This window comes from Girardinichthys multiradiatus, chromosome Y (genome assembly GCF_021462225.1).
Source record: "Girardinichthys multiradiatus isolate DD_20200921_A chromosome Y, DD_fGirMul_XY1, whole genome shotgun sequence".
NCBI lineage: Eukaryota > Metazoa > Chordata > Actinopteri > Cyprinodontiformes > Goodeidae > Girardinichthys > Girardinichthys multiradiatus.
In genome coordinates this window covers 5766124-5784969 of record NC_061818.1, presented here as the reverse complement: position 1 = coordinate 5784969, position 18846 = coordinate 5766124, and the positions used below count along the sequence as shown (strand labels likewise).

The 18846-nt window shown below is 38.2% G+C and overlaps 1 protein-coding gene across 1 annotated transcript; it reads left to right on the top strand.

Annotated features, from left to right (window-relative positions):
* The first annotated feature begins 5226 nt into the window (after window positions 1-5226).
* LOC124864741 (germ cell nuclear acidic protein-like) lies at window positions 5227-13628 on the top strand. The gene is made up of 6 exons (XM_047359634.1): window positions 5227-6258; window positions 10433-10497; window positions 10636-10704; window positions 11876-11927; window positions 12968-13004; window positions 13167-13628. The coding sequence occupies exons 1-6, from the start codon at window positions 5715-5717 to the stop codon at window positions 13204-13206; spliced, it is 807 nt and encodes a 268-aa protein (XP_047215590.1). The 5' UTR covers window positions 5227-5714; the 3' UTR covers window positions 13207-13628.
* Window positions 13629-18846: the final 5218 nt, after the last annotated feature.

The window sequence follows — 18846 nt, the reverse complement described above, 5'->3', positions numbered from 1 at the left end:
ACCCCTGAGTCCAGGAACCGCAACCTGCCTGCAATCCTGTGTAAGGATCACATCCAGTCTGCGATTCAGCTCACGTAACATCTCAGTCTGAGTGCTGATCGCCCTGAAGATCCCATCATACATACCAGGCAGCCTCACAATTGCCACAACAGCTGCTGACATTCTCCGAATTTCTCGATATGCCAGGTAACCGCTGACTCCAAAAAGGAGAAATCCTGATATCAAACATCCAATTATATACATATCTTTCACATCCTCGACTGACATTATCGACAAACACACAATCCTCCACTTCTGCCAGGAGTCCATTGTGTGTCCAGAGAAAAACGTCCTGTCTGGACAAGTTGGGCTCTCCTTCACTCTGTCTTCTCCTCAAGAAAATTTGATCAATTGCATTGAGAGACCAGCTGACCAAATCCATAACTAAGAATTTGGAAGATATGCAAGAAGAGGCACCAAAAAGAAGACAAGACACAGAACTGAAGCATGGCAGATATGGGAGACAGGTTTTCTTTATGGGTTCTTTGTTTGTTCTCAGGTTGTTATTGTTGTTCCTATGTTCCCTGTAGTTTCTCTGTTTACTTTAGTCATGATTATTCTAGTTTTCTTATTCCCCATTTGATTATTTATTTTTGTCTATAGGTTTGCTTGGTCTGTGTTTCTGTTTATTGTTTATTAGTTACTTTGCCCATCCTCAGCCTTTGTATTTGTTTCACCTGTTCCTTCTGCTTCCCTGCCTCCTTGTCACACCTGTTCCCTGTTTTCTCTGATTACCTGCCCTTTGTTATCCCTCAGTATATTAGTTGGTTTTGTGTCATTGTTTGTTGCTGGTTCCTTGTGTTTGTCATACCCTGTTCTCAACCCACGTACTTGTGCTGAGTTCTGCCATGTTCCTGCAGAACCTCTTGAACGTTTTTGGATCAGGACTTTGTTTGTATCTGCAGTGCCTTGTTTGTTTTCTTTTGAAAACCTCTGGAAATAAAGCTAAAACCTTTTACAACATGTTGCTGCCCAGCTCTTGTCTGCACTTTGGTTCGCCCGCAAACCACATTATGACACAGACCAGCCGGCCCAGCACAACCAGAATACACCACACAAAGGAGGGCACATGACCAACATGCCCAACCAGCAGGATCATGATCCAATGCTTGGAATGACCTAACCAAAGTCTGGACTTAAATCCAATTCAGCTGGTCATATGTGAAATTCCTCCAACGTGGCTGAATTAAAACATTTCTACAAGGGAGAGTGGATCCACGTTTCTCAATGGAGATGTTAAAGACTTATTGTCAGTTTTCATAAACTCTTCATGTCAATTTCTTGCTGCTAAGGGTGGCACAACTAGTTATAAGGTTTAGGGGGCAATTACTTTTCAACCAGAGGGCCACATTGGTTTGCTTTATCCCCAAATTAATGACATCATTATTTGACAGCTGTTTTTTGTATTTTCTTCAGTTATCTTTATACAAGTTTAATATTTGCTTAATGATCTGAAACATTTAAATCTGTGATGGGCAAACACTTATTCACAGCAATGTAACGTCTCTGCAAACTCCACACATCCTGGACACAAGCTGAAAGCAGTGTTGTCGCGACCACAGGCGACCGCATCGCCCCTCAAGCAAGCCTGCCGCTCCGCACGTTGCCACTAGGCGGCACCAAGAACAAGCATCGTTGATACTTTCAGTCAGGCTGAGCTCTGCTCCGGCTAGCAATTTTTAAAATTTAGCATTAGTCACCTTAGTATTGAAGACTTTCTGTTGTGTTTTTAAAATGTCATCTAAAAGTATCTGTTCTTAGATAAAGTTTAAAACATCTACAGACTGTGAAGAAGGATGATTCACCACAAAACCTGGTGACTTTATTCTCAGTGGGTAAAGTAATGTCATAAATTGAGCATGTCTATGTGTTGAACAGTCATCCATAAGGAAGCACACAAAATTTGGAGCAGGTGTGACAATGCAACAGGAAGATATAGTTGTTTGAAATATTCTAGTGGGCCAGCAGATTGATATTCTAATGTAATCTAGTTGTTTGTAGGTCGACAAAGATCATTGATACTGAGTTTGGAGCAAATCAGATCATGCATGTTGGATTTAGAACCTTTCCTTGTGTAAATGGCAAGATATCGAAATTTGCCATGCTGCCTCACCCACACATTCCAGCCAACAATCACTGTTCAGAGTATGATTCAACATCACCATGTTCTTTGTCGTCAGACCCAGCTTGAAACTTGTATGAGTCCGAGTATGAAAAGGGGAGATCCACCAGTGAAACGATCTGGAAACTTACCTTTTGGTAAAGGATAAACTCAACCCAGTCAAGCCATACCAAATAGGCGTAACATGGCTACTTTAAAGAGATAAAACCATATACTTGATGATGGGAGAAAACTAGTTTTAACTAACTTTAAAGAAAAGTTCTTAGGGCAGTGTACAAACTACAAAGACTACCATAAAACATACATGAATGTCTTTAACTGTAAGTGTAGACAGGCAGGGTATTCTGAATGACGGGGTGTTAAAATAGTCACCATATCTGTTGCCTAAATTTACTTTTTTGTACCAAAACAAGTTTAAAGATCAATGTTATTGATTGTTAAGTACACTGCTGGGAATGTTCTCCGCTTTAGGCATGCCTTGCTTGTGGTCGTGGTTCTTTGGTTATATCCTAGCAGCACAGTCTGCTAACACTGAATTAAATTAAACATAAATGAAAGTATGAGAGTAAGTGTTGTTTGCTTGGGGCCAGCACTATTATAAAGCACTTAGACCCCCCCGAGAACCAGACCCCTTAGGTAACAGTATCTTGGAAAGTGATTTCCCTCTTTAGACAGTCCCTACATGGAAAGAGCTTGGGATGAATTTGGCATTGGATTCATTTTGGAGAGGGAAATGAATCCTGCTGGGGACTTTCAGATCTGGTTGATGAATGGGCCGATGAAGGGCACTCGCTGTCATCTCTTTGCCTCAGCCCACCCTTTCCAACACTTCTGTTTTTTAGAAACCGATATTTACATTTTGTGTGTTAATATCTACTTTTTAACCTTACCAACATTTTCCTTTAGATAAATTAGCCAAACAGCCTGATTTATGTCACTTAATATTCTAATCTGTTACTATGACTGAAAGATTTTCATTAGCAGACAATAGACAGAATAGGCAGTTAACTAAATGGGCCCTGTGGGTCAGAGTGAGTAGACCCCTGGTCCAAACTAAGAAAGAAAAAATGTCTTTGGCATGTCTCAGCTCTTCTCCACTTTCAGCCACTTTGCAGTCTTCATATTGACCTGATCTCCTCTCTCATTCTGTCCTCGGCTTGGTCCAACTCAGCTGTTTCTCGCTGCTACTAACATTTCACTTTTAGAAGCTTCAGTATACCAAGCCTGCACCAAAGATTGCACACTTGGTGATTATATGCTATTTAAAGCTAAAATTATGACTGATACTAGTGTTTATGTCAAATGTAATTTTAAACACAAAGTTAAGAGTATTTGTTTAATGCGCTGGGGTGGGCTTGTCCCATTATTGCACAAGAATCTGTCATCCATGACACAAACTGGTCACTACAGCTCAACTGAATTGATGACCGATATTGCTATTTAGCCAACATAAATAGCCATTGCTTAGCTGTTTGTTACACAAAATTATGTCTGACAAGCTCTGTTCATGTCATTTTTATACTGACCCTCTTTCATAAAACTTTTGTTTTTGTTTTATCTCACCACAAAAGTGACTTCTTTGTCATGGATCATAAACTTACCTAAACTTAATCCTTCCTGACAAAATAATTTAAACACATCAAAAAGAAAAAAAATACATCAGACAGAAATTTTGTGTTTGTTTCAATCAAAATGCTAAACAACAAATATCTGTTTTCTTTAGCATCATTGTTGCAACAGTGTGCAAACAAAATAGAGAGATGTTTCTTAATTTTTGTTATGAAGGATAAGGAGGTGTCTCAGATGTTCCTGTCACCAGCCTCCTTTTCCCTGCATGTGGAGGTGAGAATTGACTGAAGGTGGTTGAAGCTGTGTTGCTGTCAGACAGAGCCAAGCAGGCTCACATTACACTGACTCTAACAGTGTGTGGTTTTAAATAGAGCAGTTTTCAACTCCTCCCTTACAAATCATTCTATTTTGGGGATAGCATGTTGGAGGTGGAGGAAAAAAAGCAGAGTAGTTGCAGATCAGTGTCTTTCCTTGGCCATGAATCTTGGTGGTGCATATGCGTTGGCTTTGTCAGCAGATTCTGAAATTCTGAATTTGTGAGACATTGTTTATTAAAACAGGTTTAGCAAATGTTACAATATCCCACTCTACCCTAAAAATGATTCTTAGGATCTTTATAGGCTAACAGTGTCAGGCCTCGGTGGAAGTGCCAAGATGCTGAGATGTTCATTACACCCCATGATAACATTACACAACAATGTTATAATTTACACAGAGTAACGAAAGGTCCCAGAGTCATTAAATGCGAATGGATTTATTCCCTTAGAACCATGGATGTGCTTACGGCTGTCTTCCCATTAAATCATAAAAAGGCTCTGGCCCATGGCTCTAGGAATCGAGTTGTATAGGGCTCCTATGTTGAACACTGATGGGATTTAGTAATCGATTGCTGTTACAGGCAGTAAGGTAACCTTTATGAAATAAGATAAACGACTATTGGGTCAGAATAAACAAACATAGCCTTTATTATATCTCCTTACAATTGCTGGGATTGTGTTTGACTCCATTTTTATTGGCATCCAGCCTCTTAGAACCTTAAACAGAAGAAATCCAAGAAATTGTGTCCTGAAAGGTTACCTTGAAAATGTACAAATGAACAAACTGTAACAACCTCTGACAAGAACGTATAGAGATATCTAACCCTTGAACACAGCAAGGATGCCACATAATGACCTTCTCCTTTCCAGTTTTTTTACAAGCAAAAGTTGTTGGAGAACCAAACTAAAACTTGAGGTTACACAGTATCAGCTTGTGAGGTGTACAACTATATTTTCCTTTATCCTTCCTTCTAAACTGGTCATGCTTCCTCTTGCAGCATGGTGATCTTCACCTAAACCTACTTTAATAATGCAGCTCTCTTCAGTAAAACCTGAACATTTGATCTTGTTCATTTGATAAGTGGACCAAGTGTGGTCCACTTATTTCTTATACCCCCCCTTGAACCACTCCCTCTTTCCCTGGTATCTTTACTTAGGGATAGCACAGGCCTGCCCACCAGCATTTGCCCCTGTCAGTCAGTCTGACTGCCCCCCTTCATCTCAGCTTACCTCTTTTTCTGTCGCTCTCACATTAGTCCTGTCTGTGCCTCCAACATCGACCAGTTACTGACGGCTCTCCGCTCAGAGTATTACAGCAGTCTTAATTCATCTTATGTGCTACACTGGACTAAAAGACAAAGTCTTAAAGTGGCTCCAGATTCAAGGCTAGGCCACCAGCTTTCTCTGGGATATTCTTTCCAGGACATTGTTGCAAGTATCTAGGTTTCAGCTGGGACTATAATCTCTGGACAGAACCTTGCTTGTTGGATGCTCATTGCTTGGGTTCATTACCAACTGTCCTGTTGTATTACTGTATAGCTTTGAGTGGGGTTTAATATTTCAGGCTGAGCGTGTTGTGGGCAGATAGGCACAGAAGCTGCAGTGCTGGACTCCTGCAGTGATTCCAGGTTATTTTCACCTTAGTTGACTAAACCTTGGCTGCTAACATGGCCTCATTAAGAAGTTTGATCCTCGCAATACTGCTTGCACTGCTCTGCTCCTTCCACACACCACTGGCACCCTCTGCAAAGGCCCAAGATCTGCCATTCCAGTCTGAGGAGGGTCTGATGGCTGATGATGATGATGATGATGACGACGACGACAACGACGATGATGATGATGACGATGATGATGAAGATGACGACGATGATGATGATGATGACGACGATGATGACGATGATGATGACGACGATGATGACGACGATGACGACGACGACGACGATGACGATGACGATGATGACGACGACGATGATGACGACGATGATGATGACGATGATGATGATGATGATGATGATGATGACGATGATGGTGATGACGATGATGATGACGACGACGACGACGATGATGACGATGATGACGACGACGACGACGATGATGACGACGACGATGATGATGACGATGATGACGACGATGACGACGATGACGACGATGATGATGATGATGACGACGATGATGACGATGACGACGATGACGACGATGATGATCATGAAGGTCAGTCTGTATAGATGCAGCTGTTTGTGTTGTCACATGCCTTTGTGTTTTGGCTTACATGCAGCCCATTGACCTGCAGCACACTGAAAACTGGGTGTAGCTGGAGCATCAGCCACTGCTGACTTCTGAATTTATTCTACAGTTTTTCCTGGCAAGCTTTACTAGCTTGTCAAATTTCAGGTCCTGATAAAGACATTTTACCCAAATGCATCGTCATATTGAAAGTTAGAATATCAGCAATGGCTGATGTTACAGTCAGTGATGTGATCACATTCAACTGTTTCCCAGTATGCTACAGGACTGATAGCAAAAGGGGAGTGGCTAAGACAAACAGTAGCCACTCCCCTTTCCATAACATTCCTACAACCTCATCATCTCTTTGTCAATATGTATTATCTAATGTCTCAGAGCTCATTGGTAATCAGTCCCTCCTCCACCCCTTTCAGCTGTCCATTTTCCTTGCTGTCTCTGACACTGTGTTCTTTTTCCCTGCTTAACTAGAGTTATGAGCAGTCTGGGGAAATTGAACTGGCCCATCTGAAGTCCAACTGTCCGAGGTCCTTCGTACAGTACACTAGATATGAACTTGGGGACTGCAGAAGCAATGATTTGAGAGAGAGAGAAAGAACCAAAAACCAATTCCACTCAAGCCAAGGCCATCTTGGGATTCAGTCATTGGGGTCACTAGTCTGAGACCTTTTGATTTGTGTTTCATTTGAAAACATGGTTCGTCCACTGGGATCTTCCTTTCTCTTTTGTTTTGGATCAGACTGACATGTATCTTTATATGAACCTGCAGAGAAAGAAAGAGAGACAGTGATATTGGGAGTGTGGGGGGGCGAGGTGCCAGACAAACAGACAGAGGGAGACTAAAGCGCGAGGGGAGGTGCAGGAGGGCCAATACCTAAATTCATTATTTACAAGCTTTAATTACCGTCAGATTTTAAAGTTTCTCTCTTTCCCCATATCTCGTGGTCTCTTTCTTTCTCTGTGGAGCATTTATGCCATTGACCGTTGAGGAGGCAGGTAATGCACTGATTTTTATTTTTAACTTTGCTGTGCATACATGTGAAACTGCTAAGAGCAGGAAACAAGAACTTTTGCTCATGTGTCTGTGTTCACTGTTATGGCGTACCTCATTTCATTTTCTAAAATGATGATTTTCAGAATCCAGGCTTTCAATGCACATTTCAGCTTTTTTTTTTTACAGTAAAATGCTTTAACCCCTTTGTTATTAGGAGAATATTTAACAAAGATTTATCTGAATCAAAATATGAAGGATAAGTTAGCTCAGCATTTAAATTTATCTGTTGTAAAATGTTACCTCAGTATCTTTGCTGATGAGTTTTCAGGGAACGAGTGTTTGGGAAAAGAGAGAAACAACTGTTCTTTTTTTATCAAATTGTAAAGAGATGTAAGGGTTATCTGCTTTTTCTCTTGTTGTTTGGTAAAAAATTTGTGAAATATCATGTGTATAACATGACTGTCCATATTTCTTTAGCTCTGCATTTATTCATTCAATAAATCAAATTATCACAAACTGCTTCAGCGCAAATCTGTTATCAAATGGTGGGGGCTTTGAATTTGGGCTGCACAGCTGCATGGAGAGCATGATTCATCCCAGATCTGCACAAAAATCTGTTTTGTGATATCTATGTGAGGATCAGGCCCACGGACCCTGGCTACCTGAGTCAGTGAGTATCTGTTTTGACAATAATCTTTTAGAAATGAGCTGTAAATGCATCGTTCTGGAGGGTCCAGGAGGTCTAAATCTAGTGGAAAAGCAGATGATGGATGGTGCTTAATTTCCCTTTATATTGCATGCTGATAATATGGAATAACTAATTAATAAATACATGGTCAAGAAGAACAAAACAATCTTAATTTATTTCCTCTCTGTGCTTAACCAAACAGAAACACACACACTATCATTCATCATTTCAGAACTAGTACCTATTCCAATTTGTTTACCAATTAAACATTTTACTTAAAGGTAACTCAGATTTAACAAATGTGTAAACTTTGTATGGACTTGATAAAGAGTGATTAAACATCTAAGCAACTAGAAATTTTATATGACAAGTAAGCACCTTAAGCTATTTTGTTTGATCCATTTCTAAACCAGTTTTTTGCAATGAGGATCCTAGTCCTTTTGAAACACCAAACTGTATCCGAGCTGTAACCATTCAATTCAAACTGTCACCCTCAAATGAAAGGAATTTGTTCAGGGTGTTCAAGAATAACCTATGAACCACAATGGCACAAGCTTCTAATAAACAGGAAAGTTAAATTTTACACTAACATGAAGTTGGTATATTATAATGATTATATTATTTAATATTTAATTAAATTATAATTTCGGTGTGTTAAGTGTTGTCCTGTGAATACCAGCCCAATAAGGCAATGGTATTAGGACAATAGAGAAAAGGGTGAATCAAGCTCTGGCATTACTAGGCAGCAAAACTATCCACATACATGAAATAAATTCACCCAGTTTCTTAAATTACCGTACTGTGCAAATGTTTAGGCAGGTGTGAAAAAATGCTGCAAACAAAGAATGCTTTCAAAAATGGAAAAGTCAATCATTCATTTTTGTCAATTAACAAAATGCAGTGAATGAACAAAAGAGACATCTAAATCAAATCAATATTTGGTGTGACCACCCTTTGCCTTCAAAACAGCATCAATTCTTCCAGGTACACTTGCACACAGTTTTTGAAGGAACTCAGCTGGTAGGTTGTTCCAAACATCTTGGAGAACTAACCACAGATCTTCTGTGGATGTAGGCTTTCTCACATCCTTCTGTCTCTTCATGTAATCCCAAACACACTCCATGATGTTGAGATCAGGGCTCTGTGGGGGCCATATCATCACTTCCAGTAAGTCTTGTTCTTCTTTATTCTGCAGGTAGTTCTTAATGACTTTGGCTGCATGTTTGGGTTCGCTCACTTAGCATTTTGTAAATAGATAAAAATAAACAATCATCATTTATATTTCTGAAAGCATTCTTTGTTTACAGCATTTTTTCACACCTGCCAAAAACGTTTGCACAGTACTGTATAAGAATTTATTAACAAAAATAATGAAACTAAAAGTCAAACATATTTCAATTAACAAACTCTTTACCATACTAGAACAATTCAACTAAACCAACCAGGTGAACTGAAACAATCAAGAAATTAATGAACTATATACAAATGAGGAACAAGGGAATCAATACAAATGATTAAAAATCATGACCGATAAATTGATGCAATATTACCATTCAGTGTCATTTATGTTTGAGAACCAAGGAGTATCTTGAGGAACCTGAAAATGAGGTTAAGATAGTCTTAGGACTAACTCAGAACAATAATCCAAACCATTTACAATGCAATATTAGATAAAACTAAAATAATATTTTAATAATTTGCTGAATAAAAACAACCTTCTTAATTCTCAATGTTGTTTAATTAGCTATCTTTATCTAGTAAAATAATATTTAAGGAAATATTATCTGGAATGGGAACCAACCTTTCTGAATTAATTATTCTTAATTGTGTTTAATTAGCTATCACATTTAAAAATGGACTCCTAAATTGGCGACAAGGAACGTCTATGGGCTCATAAGATGGCAGCGAGACCTGACTGGCGCTAGCCATTAGCTTCAGTTAACAAAGGAAAGCATATAGCTTCTTTAAAGTCAAACATGTACCTTTACATGTACCATGTACCATGTACCATTTATACGATAAGGATTAAAACGCAGGGGCGTTGACAGCGCATTATGACCGCATTATGGCCGTCCATGCTTAAAACAGCCGTCTTCAAAATCAGCCCCTTTAAGAAATTTCTCGTTGCTCACATGAACAAGACAAATGTCTTCTGACATTTAGCTAAGGACCATTAAACCAAATATTAGTGGGCTTTTCTATATTTGAGCCTGTATGTACAATTTGGATGAAAGAAAATACACAATAAAGGTGAGATTAAGTACCCAGTTAATGTTTTTAAAATTCAGTAAAGTTGTATGTTGTGTTGGTCGATTAGGTAAAAAGAAGATCTCAAATAAATCATCATGCTCACAATTTATCTTACTTCATGCTGAAGTTGATAAATATTGATGAGTGTTTAGGGTCTGAAATAAGTATTTCTTTCTTAAACTCTGAAGTCAAATGTTTATTTCTGTTTTCAGATGATGATGAGGAGGAGCATGCTTATCAAAAAGGCTCTCTGTGCTCATTTTGTGAATTCTGTGAGGTATGTCCAAATGAAAAAAATAATGTGAACATAGTAGAACAAAAAATAAACATCCAACAAAGGAAATATTTTTTTGTTGTAGAATTCAGGGCAACCCTGCAAGTGAGATTTCTTCGTAACTGCTGATCTTTCTTCCAGCACTGTGACAGCTGTGATAAATGTCCTTGTGAAGAAGGAGACAAGTCTGAACACTGTGATGACTGCAAGGTGAGAAGAGAGGCGTGTGACATTTGACCTTTGCCTATGAACTTTGGTTTTTTAAAAGCCAGACACTGATAACTTAAATTACAATACCTCTTACCAAGAGCTATACAATTACACATTCGTATTCAGCCTTTAATAGAAGCTGAGGCTCAATCAGACTAATAAAAGCATGACTAAACAATTTCCATCACATTTTCTCGAAAGTTGATTCCTCCTAAATATGTCAGATTTACAGTGACTTACATAAGTTTGTCATATCCTTTGAACTTTTTAATGTTTTGTCATGTTAAAAGCACAACGTTCAGTGTATTCAAAAGGATTATATGTGATAGTCCAACAGAAAGTAGTGCACAACTGTTAAGGGGAAATAAAGAAATATAAGGTTGTCAAACATTTTAACATAGAAAAATCCGCAGTAGCACCTTCACCTTTTTTTACTTACTAGTTAGGAGACTAGATATTTGTTCTTTTCAGGCACTAGCCACCTTTATTTCCTCCCATTTTTTAAGCTAGGTTCACAGGAAATAGGGTGGAAAGAGCAGGGGTATGCAGTTGATATTCACAGGCTGGGATTTGACCTGACGACAGCCTCCAATGAGAACTAAGGCCTCCGTACATGGGTCGCGTGCGTAACCCACTGCACTACCAGCACTCCGCCTGATAGGAAACTTCTTAACGTTATCGGTTGCACTGTTATCTGAGTAAAGGGAATTGAAAACATATGCGTACTATATTTCTAGGCTTCTCATTTATAAAATATTAATTGGTTCCACTTTACAATCATGCACTACTTTGTGTTGGCCTTTCACCTAAAATACCAGTAAAGTTTTTTTGTGGCATGACAAAATGTGTCATGTTCAGGGGCTATTTATGATTTTGCAATACTCTTTACCTTATAGTGTGCAGGTATTCCTAGTTGTTGTTAATAATGAATGTTCTACAGATTAACAAATAATTAATTAACAAATAAACAGAGATAGCTTCAGAGAAGCACAAATGACAGCAGGACTGCGCCACTCAACAGATAATTTAGTAACCAGTTAACTATGTAAGTTTCCAATGTATGTCTTTCTGGGAAGAAACTGGGACACCAGAAGAAAATCCAAACAAACAGAGCAAAAACAATTGATAGCCATTGCACATTCACTCATCTGTCTGTTCTTTTTGTCCACAGATGTGCACTTACTGCAATGTGTGTCCTCTTTGTGAAACAGTTTGCAAGCCTGGTGAGTATCACAGGAAAATGTGTTTTCTGCTTATTTTACCCAAAACAGCTCTACAACAGTACAGAAAGCTTTCATTTGATTATGTGTTAGAGTTTAATCCACACAGGTTCAGATTTATACAAAGAGGCTCAAATATACATTCACCTCATCTAAATTCTGGATGCAAGTAGCAGAGAAACTGTAGTCTTTTTATAGCTATGAACAAGCTTCTGGTATTATTCTGGCTGGATTTCTGACCACCCTTCTTACCAGAATCAATAGAATTAATTTGAAATAAATTGTTTCCTGTTTGGTTTCACTCATCTGACCCCCTCAGATGAAAACAAGTTAATTAGGATATTCAATATCAACCCAGGGAAACTAACCAAAACTCAAGTCTATCAGACACTGGAAGATGCTGAGACACCAGCAAATCTGTCTACAGTGGGGTGAGTGTGACATCAACCTGGACAGTGCTGCTCTAAAACCCCAAATACACAGCTGCCCAAATGGACAATACAAATAACTCCTGGAAAAGGATTTGTGCTAAAACAAGACAAAAATGTAGCTCTTTCATCACAATGTCAAGAACAATGTTTGGAGGAGACAAGGCAAGGCTTTCAAACCTGAAAACACCAAACCAGCTGTAGGAGTTGGTACTATCATGCTGGAGGGCTGTACCGGTGCACTGCACAGTGACTTCTTTAACTTAGTTTGTTTCACTGATAGACATGGCTCTTCAACTTTACCTTAAATACCTCACTTAGTGCTTAAAAACACAACTTCCAGATGGTGTGTTTGGGATCAGGACAATAATTATAAACATACATTCACGTTGGGTTTGGAATGGATAAAGCAGGTTAAAATGAAGCTTCTAGAATGGCTCAAACCTAAGCTATAATCATTAAAAGTCCAAAATTAATATGACAATCATGTAGATAATTGCACTGTAAAATATTTTACTTTTACAGGTCTGCATGTTTCCCAATGCTGTCTGATCAAAATTATTACATTTCCTGTTGATTCTTCACTTCACCTATCTTTATCCTTTTTTACTCCAGGGGGATTTGTTGATGAAGTAACTGGATCAATTTACAAGTAAGTCTTATTGACAGTCACAGCAGATAGAAAGTACTCCCTCAACATCATTCTAGGTTTTTAACTAATAAATGATCTGGTGTTTGCTTTTAATACCCTCACTGTAGACTGTAGACGCATTTATAACCTGCAGCCAATTAACCCTTATCTCTGCATCCACAGGACTGTTGCTGATGTCTTTGATGATGATGATGACAACTGAATCCAATCATATGTTGCCACCATGTGGCCAAACTAACACATTTCTCCTTCACTTTCTTCTTGACTACCCTACACATTTGAATAATTATAACTGAACAAAAACTGTAAGAGAAGCATTTATATAAATGTGTTTAATGTTGTTATCTGACAAGTTATACGTTTAGAATATTACAGTTAAGTTTACACTGGATTATATTCAATAAAAAGGGATATATAATTCAGCGATCATTGAATTGGATTTTAAAACATTGAATGTAACCTACCTTTATATTTTGTCAGATTACACCAACAAATTTCAATGTATTTAATTGGGATTTACATGATGGACCAATACAAAGAGAGACATAATTGTGAAGTGCAAGGAAAATTATGGTTTTCAAAAGTTTGAACAAATAAAGAAAGGCACATTTCCATACAGCTCCAGCTACAGGTTTTTGGGAATTTATCTCCAGCAGTTTTAAACATCTACAGACTAAAATATTTGCCCATTCTTTTTTACAGAACAGCTCAAGGTCAGTCAGATTGAATGGAGAACATGTATGAACATTGGGTTTCAGTGGTGCCGCTGATTTTCAGTTGAACTTAGGTCTGGACTTTGACTAGGCCATTCTTACACATGGATATGCTTTGATTTAAACCATCTCATTATATCTCTGGCTGTATGTTTAGGTAGGTCTGCAGTTCGTCCATCCTCTCTCCATGTTCAGATTATGATTGAAAAGAGCTCTGTGAGATGTCCAAAGCTTGGGATTAAGTTTTAGAACCTAACCCTGCTTTAAACCTCTCTACAACTTTATCCCAGACCTGTCTGCTGTGTTCTCTCTAATGTTCTCTAAAAAACCTTGGAGGTATAAACAGGATTTTATTTGTATAAGCATTTGAAAAAAGTGTACCACTCTCCTTCAACCTTTCAAATATGCACTACTTTGTGGTGGTCTACCACATAACTGCTCCCCAAAACTAGACTTAAGTTTTTGGATGTAATGAGACAAAATATAGCAAAGTTCACAGGGATTTAAAGATTTTTAATAGGCACTGCAGGCTGTATTTGCACATATATATCTATATTAATAGATATGCAGATATATATATTTGTATCCTTTCTGGGATATGGAACCATATCCCAGGAAGGAATACAATAATTTTGTACAACCTAAGCCTAATGCTTTTCTTAACCATAAACAGTCCATTTCCAACCCCAGCCATAAGCAAACCTCGATTGCACCCAACCTTTTTCCATAAACCTGAAATTATGTTCCACAACATCCGGACAACCAGTCTTGATCAGGTTGCTTGATTACACCATGTATGCAATCCCTCACAAACACACACACCAAAGAGCCACTTTACGGTCTACTAGTGCAGTCAAAACAACAAACATGCCCTCAAATACTGACACTGACTTTACACAACATTTGTAAAGTGTTTATAACACTGGTTTTATATTTGCACTGTCAATCAGTAAATTAATATCAACACTGGTTTGTCAGCATTGCCTGAAGAACCCAGAGTAACCCAAAGATGGAGAATGGTTCTAAATAAATTCACTTTTTATTACTCCCTGAGGACAAGGTGTTCTTGTTTATTGTTCCTTTCAACTTTTAGTGTTTCTAATTGTATAAGTTATCTAACCTTACAGTATGAGAGCTTAAAAAAAAATTCCAAATATACAGTGGATGGATGCCGTTGGAGGCCCGAATCCTGACAGAACTGCTAAAATTCTTATGCATCTGGTAACATCAACAAATATGGCCCCACAAACAAGTTTATGGGGCCATATCCAGAATGTTCAGCGAGCAAAAAAATAGAACTGCCAAGTTTCAGGAAAGCAATTCAAGTTTTATTCAATTAAGTTTATTTATATAGGGCATATTCACAGCAAAAGCCTGCTCAATGTACTTTACTAAACACAACAACACATTGAATTTATATACAGAAATACACAGTCATCGAGTAACTGACTTGCAGCATTTATTCCTCCTGGATGAGCATGTAACAACAGTGAAAAGTTGCTTGATTGAGTTGTTGCCTTCATTCTGAGCATTCACTTAGCGACAGAGAGAGAACATAAAGTTAATAACAGAAATAATTTCATATTGGAAAGTAGTATGAGTTCCAATGAAGTTGGGATGTTGTGTAAAATATAAATAAAAAGAGATTTGCAAATCCTGGTTAATCTATATGTAACTGTATCCACTACAAAGACAAGATATTTAATGTTCAAACTGAAAAACTTTATTGATTTTGCTGATATTCACTCATTTTGAATTTGATGCTTGCAACACGTTCCAACAAAGCTGGGACCGGAGCATGTTTACCACTGTGTTACATCACATTTTCATTTAACACTCAATAAGTGTTTGGAAAGACCAGCACTCTTTTACTACAAAGCCAGGCTGTTGTAACACATGCAGAATGTGGCTTGGCATCGTCTTGCTGAAATAAGCAGTAATAATGTCTGAAAAAGACATTGCTTGAATGGCAGCAGATGTTGTTCTAAAACATGTATGCACCTTTCAGCATAAATGGTGCCTTCACAGATGTACAAGTTATCCATGCCATGGGCACCAACACACCCCCATACCATCACAGATGCTACCTATGAACTGATAGTCCATTTCCTTTGGCCCGGAGGACACGATGTCCATGATTTCCAAAAACAATTTGAAATATGGACTCATCAGACCACAGCACACCTTACCCCTTTGGGTCAGTCTATCTCAGATGAGCTCGGGTCCAGAGAAGCTGGTGGCGTTTCTGGCTATTGTTGATATATGGGTTCTGCATTGCCTGCTAGAGTTAACTTGCACTTGTAGATACAATCCAACTTTATTTATAAAGCACTTTAAAAACAACACCGTTGACCAAAGTGCTGTACACTGATAAAACTAATAAAATAAATGTATGCTTAGCAAATCTAGCATAAACACAATAATTCTAGAATCACCTGATAAAACATAAAAACAATATGAAACAAACAAATAAAAATTGTTAAATAATAATAAACTAAAAGACTAAAAGAATAGGAGCCAACATCTCAAACTGAGTTAAAAGTCAAGGAAAAACAATTTGTTTTAAGAGAGGACTTATAAACAGCAACTACCTAATTTGCAATGGCAGCTTATTCCACAATTGGAGGGAACCAACTGAAAAGGCTCAGTCACCTCTCAACTTCTTTTTTGACTTTGGGACATCCAACAGTAACTGATCACCTGACCTGAGAGAGCGTGATGGAACATACATTTTAATCAGATCAGACAGATACTGAGGTGCAAGACTTGTAAACATTTAAAAACAAATAAAACAACATTAAAATCAATACGCAAACCGGAAGCCAATGGAGAGATGCCAAAAAAGGAGTTTTGTTGTACCAGTTAAAAGGTGAACCGTAGCAATGAACTGTGTTAACTGACAATGGTTTTCTGAAGTGTTCCTGACCCCACTTGGTAAGTGCAGTACCTCCGGTGGGATCAAAGGTCACAGGCATTCAATGCTGGCTTTTGGCCTTGCTGCTTTTTATCACACAACTTACCATCAAGTTGTGTGATAAAAAAGTGTACAAGACGGTGGTCAAATCAGCAGTGTTGTATGGTTCAGAGACAGTGGCAGTGAGGAAGAGCCAGAAGGCAGAGCTGGAGGTATCAGAGAGGAAATTGTTATGGTTCTTCTCGGGAATGACAAGGATGGATAGAATCAGTATGGAGTACATCAGAGGGACAGCTCATGTTAGATGTGTTGGAGATAAAGTCAGAAAAGCCAGATTGAGATGGTTTGGACATGTACACCGGAGAGATAGCCAGGCAGGAGACCTAGAGGAAGACCAAAGAGGAGATCTATGGATGGAGTGAAAGAGGACATGAAGGTTGTGGCTGTGAGAAGATGATGCAGAAGATAGGGTTAGATGGAGACAGATGACTTGCTTTGGTGACCTGTAAAAGGGAAAAGCCAAAAGAAAAAAAATTCAAGTCTCAAGTCATTGACGGCCAAGTCCAAGTCAATTCTCAAGTCTTTTAAGGATTGAAATATAAATATTTGCATCAAATACATGAAATCTATTCCATCTCTGTAGTGATCTCGCTGTTGTAATAGAAATGAATCAATCAACTCAATCTGCCTTTCCCTGATGCTGAAACTAGTGAGTTTGGAGAGGCTTTGAAGACGGAAGCTCATCCATGCATCTGATGGAGAAGTTTCTTCTGGTAACAAGAGGTTTCTTGAAGGGAATACGACTTAATCTTCAGTTTTCTTCCTTTAAGTGGCAGGCACTGATGCTCCAGGCTTCGATGGTTAAACAGGATCTTTGTTGTTATATGTCTCCAAAGACAGTAGTTTCCAGAGGCTGAAGAGTTGAAGGAAACCCCTGAGGTATAAAATGAGGTTGATTCAGGACTTCCAGAAGCCTGAAACGTAGAGCAATCAGCTGTTCACCGATCAAGTTCACTTCTGTTGTTTGGATAAAAAGGCTTTAGATGAAATCAGATTCTTAATTTTGAGGCACAGTCCTTTCTGGGGAACACAGGTTGATCCTCTCTTTTTAATGCAGTCGATCAGCTGGGCTGTGTCTCTGGTCCACTGATTCATCTGTAGCGTCTTTCTCCGTTCGATCTTGTTCGCTGGTCTTCTGCGAGGGAACATCCGCAATTCCCTTTTTTGGCATTGCTTTTATAGTGCAGATGCTCTTACTGGTCAGCCCTTTGTTAGGCTTCTCTGTTATTGCGCAACATGCTATTGCCCAATACGTAATTGCTCAATAATTAGTCATGGTCACCGTGACTTTCTGGTGCTGTTTTTCAGCCTTGAAGATGCCATTAATAGCCACTCAGCTGGCTGTAGTCTCATCCTCCCTTCCTTGCATTGGTCTTCAAAAAGGTTCGATGTCAGCATGCAGCTGGCTCTCGTCACTCGTAGTCATCCTACAGTTCTTTCCCTAATCTGCTCAGTCTTAAACTTTACACAGCATTACATATTCCATTCTCAGCTTTCTGCATTTACTTTTAAACACAGTTATAAAACCATCACTTCATTCTTTTTATTCATACATCACAACTGATCAACATTATATCTCTTTCATATATAGCTGATTGAGAATTTTAAACCTTAATGTTTTTTATTTTAATTATCAGTTCTCAATCATCTTTTATTCATATGTCTTTTAACTTGATAATCAAAGATTACTCATTTCATTTAATATTTGTAAAAAATGGAAAATCATCATACATCCTTTCCTTGGTCACACTTGTTTATACTTCTGCAAAATACAGTTAATATGTGACTCCACACAGGATCCTCCAGTCTCTCACTCCCAGAATATGAGAATACGCTTGTTTCACTCTCTACTGCTTCAACTGTGTATTTTAATAATGGTTGCATGGATTACACAAGAGGATATTTATTGTAATTTTTATGGATTTAACTGTGAACAGTTAATGAATGTTGCATGGATTACATGGAAAGATCTCACCTTATTTTGACAGTTAGGATTCCAAACCTTTACTATTTATTCTGAAGCCTAAATTAAATAACTACATCAACAATAATTCTCTTTAAATCTATTAATTTTCATAAACAATTATCTATTAATCTTTTAACATTTGATTCAGTGTGCAAAAAATGCTACTGGCTTTATATTGTTGTGTATTGT

Bases quoted from the DNA above. Each gene is read 5' to 3' on its own strand.
- LOC124864741 (XM_047359634.1), top strand. From the start codon at position 5,715: ATGGCCTCATTAAGAAGTTTGATCCTCGCAATACTGCTTGCACTGCTC. The intron at 6,259-10,432 runs GTCAGTCTGTAT...TTCTGTTTTCAG, and splicing joins CGACGATGATGATCATGAAG to ATGATGATGAGGAGGAGCAT. The intron at 10,498-10,635 runs GTATGTCCAAAT...TCTTTCTTCCAG, and splicing joins CATTTTGTGAATTCTGTGAG to CACTGTGACAGCTGTGATAA.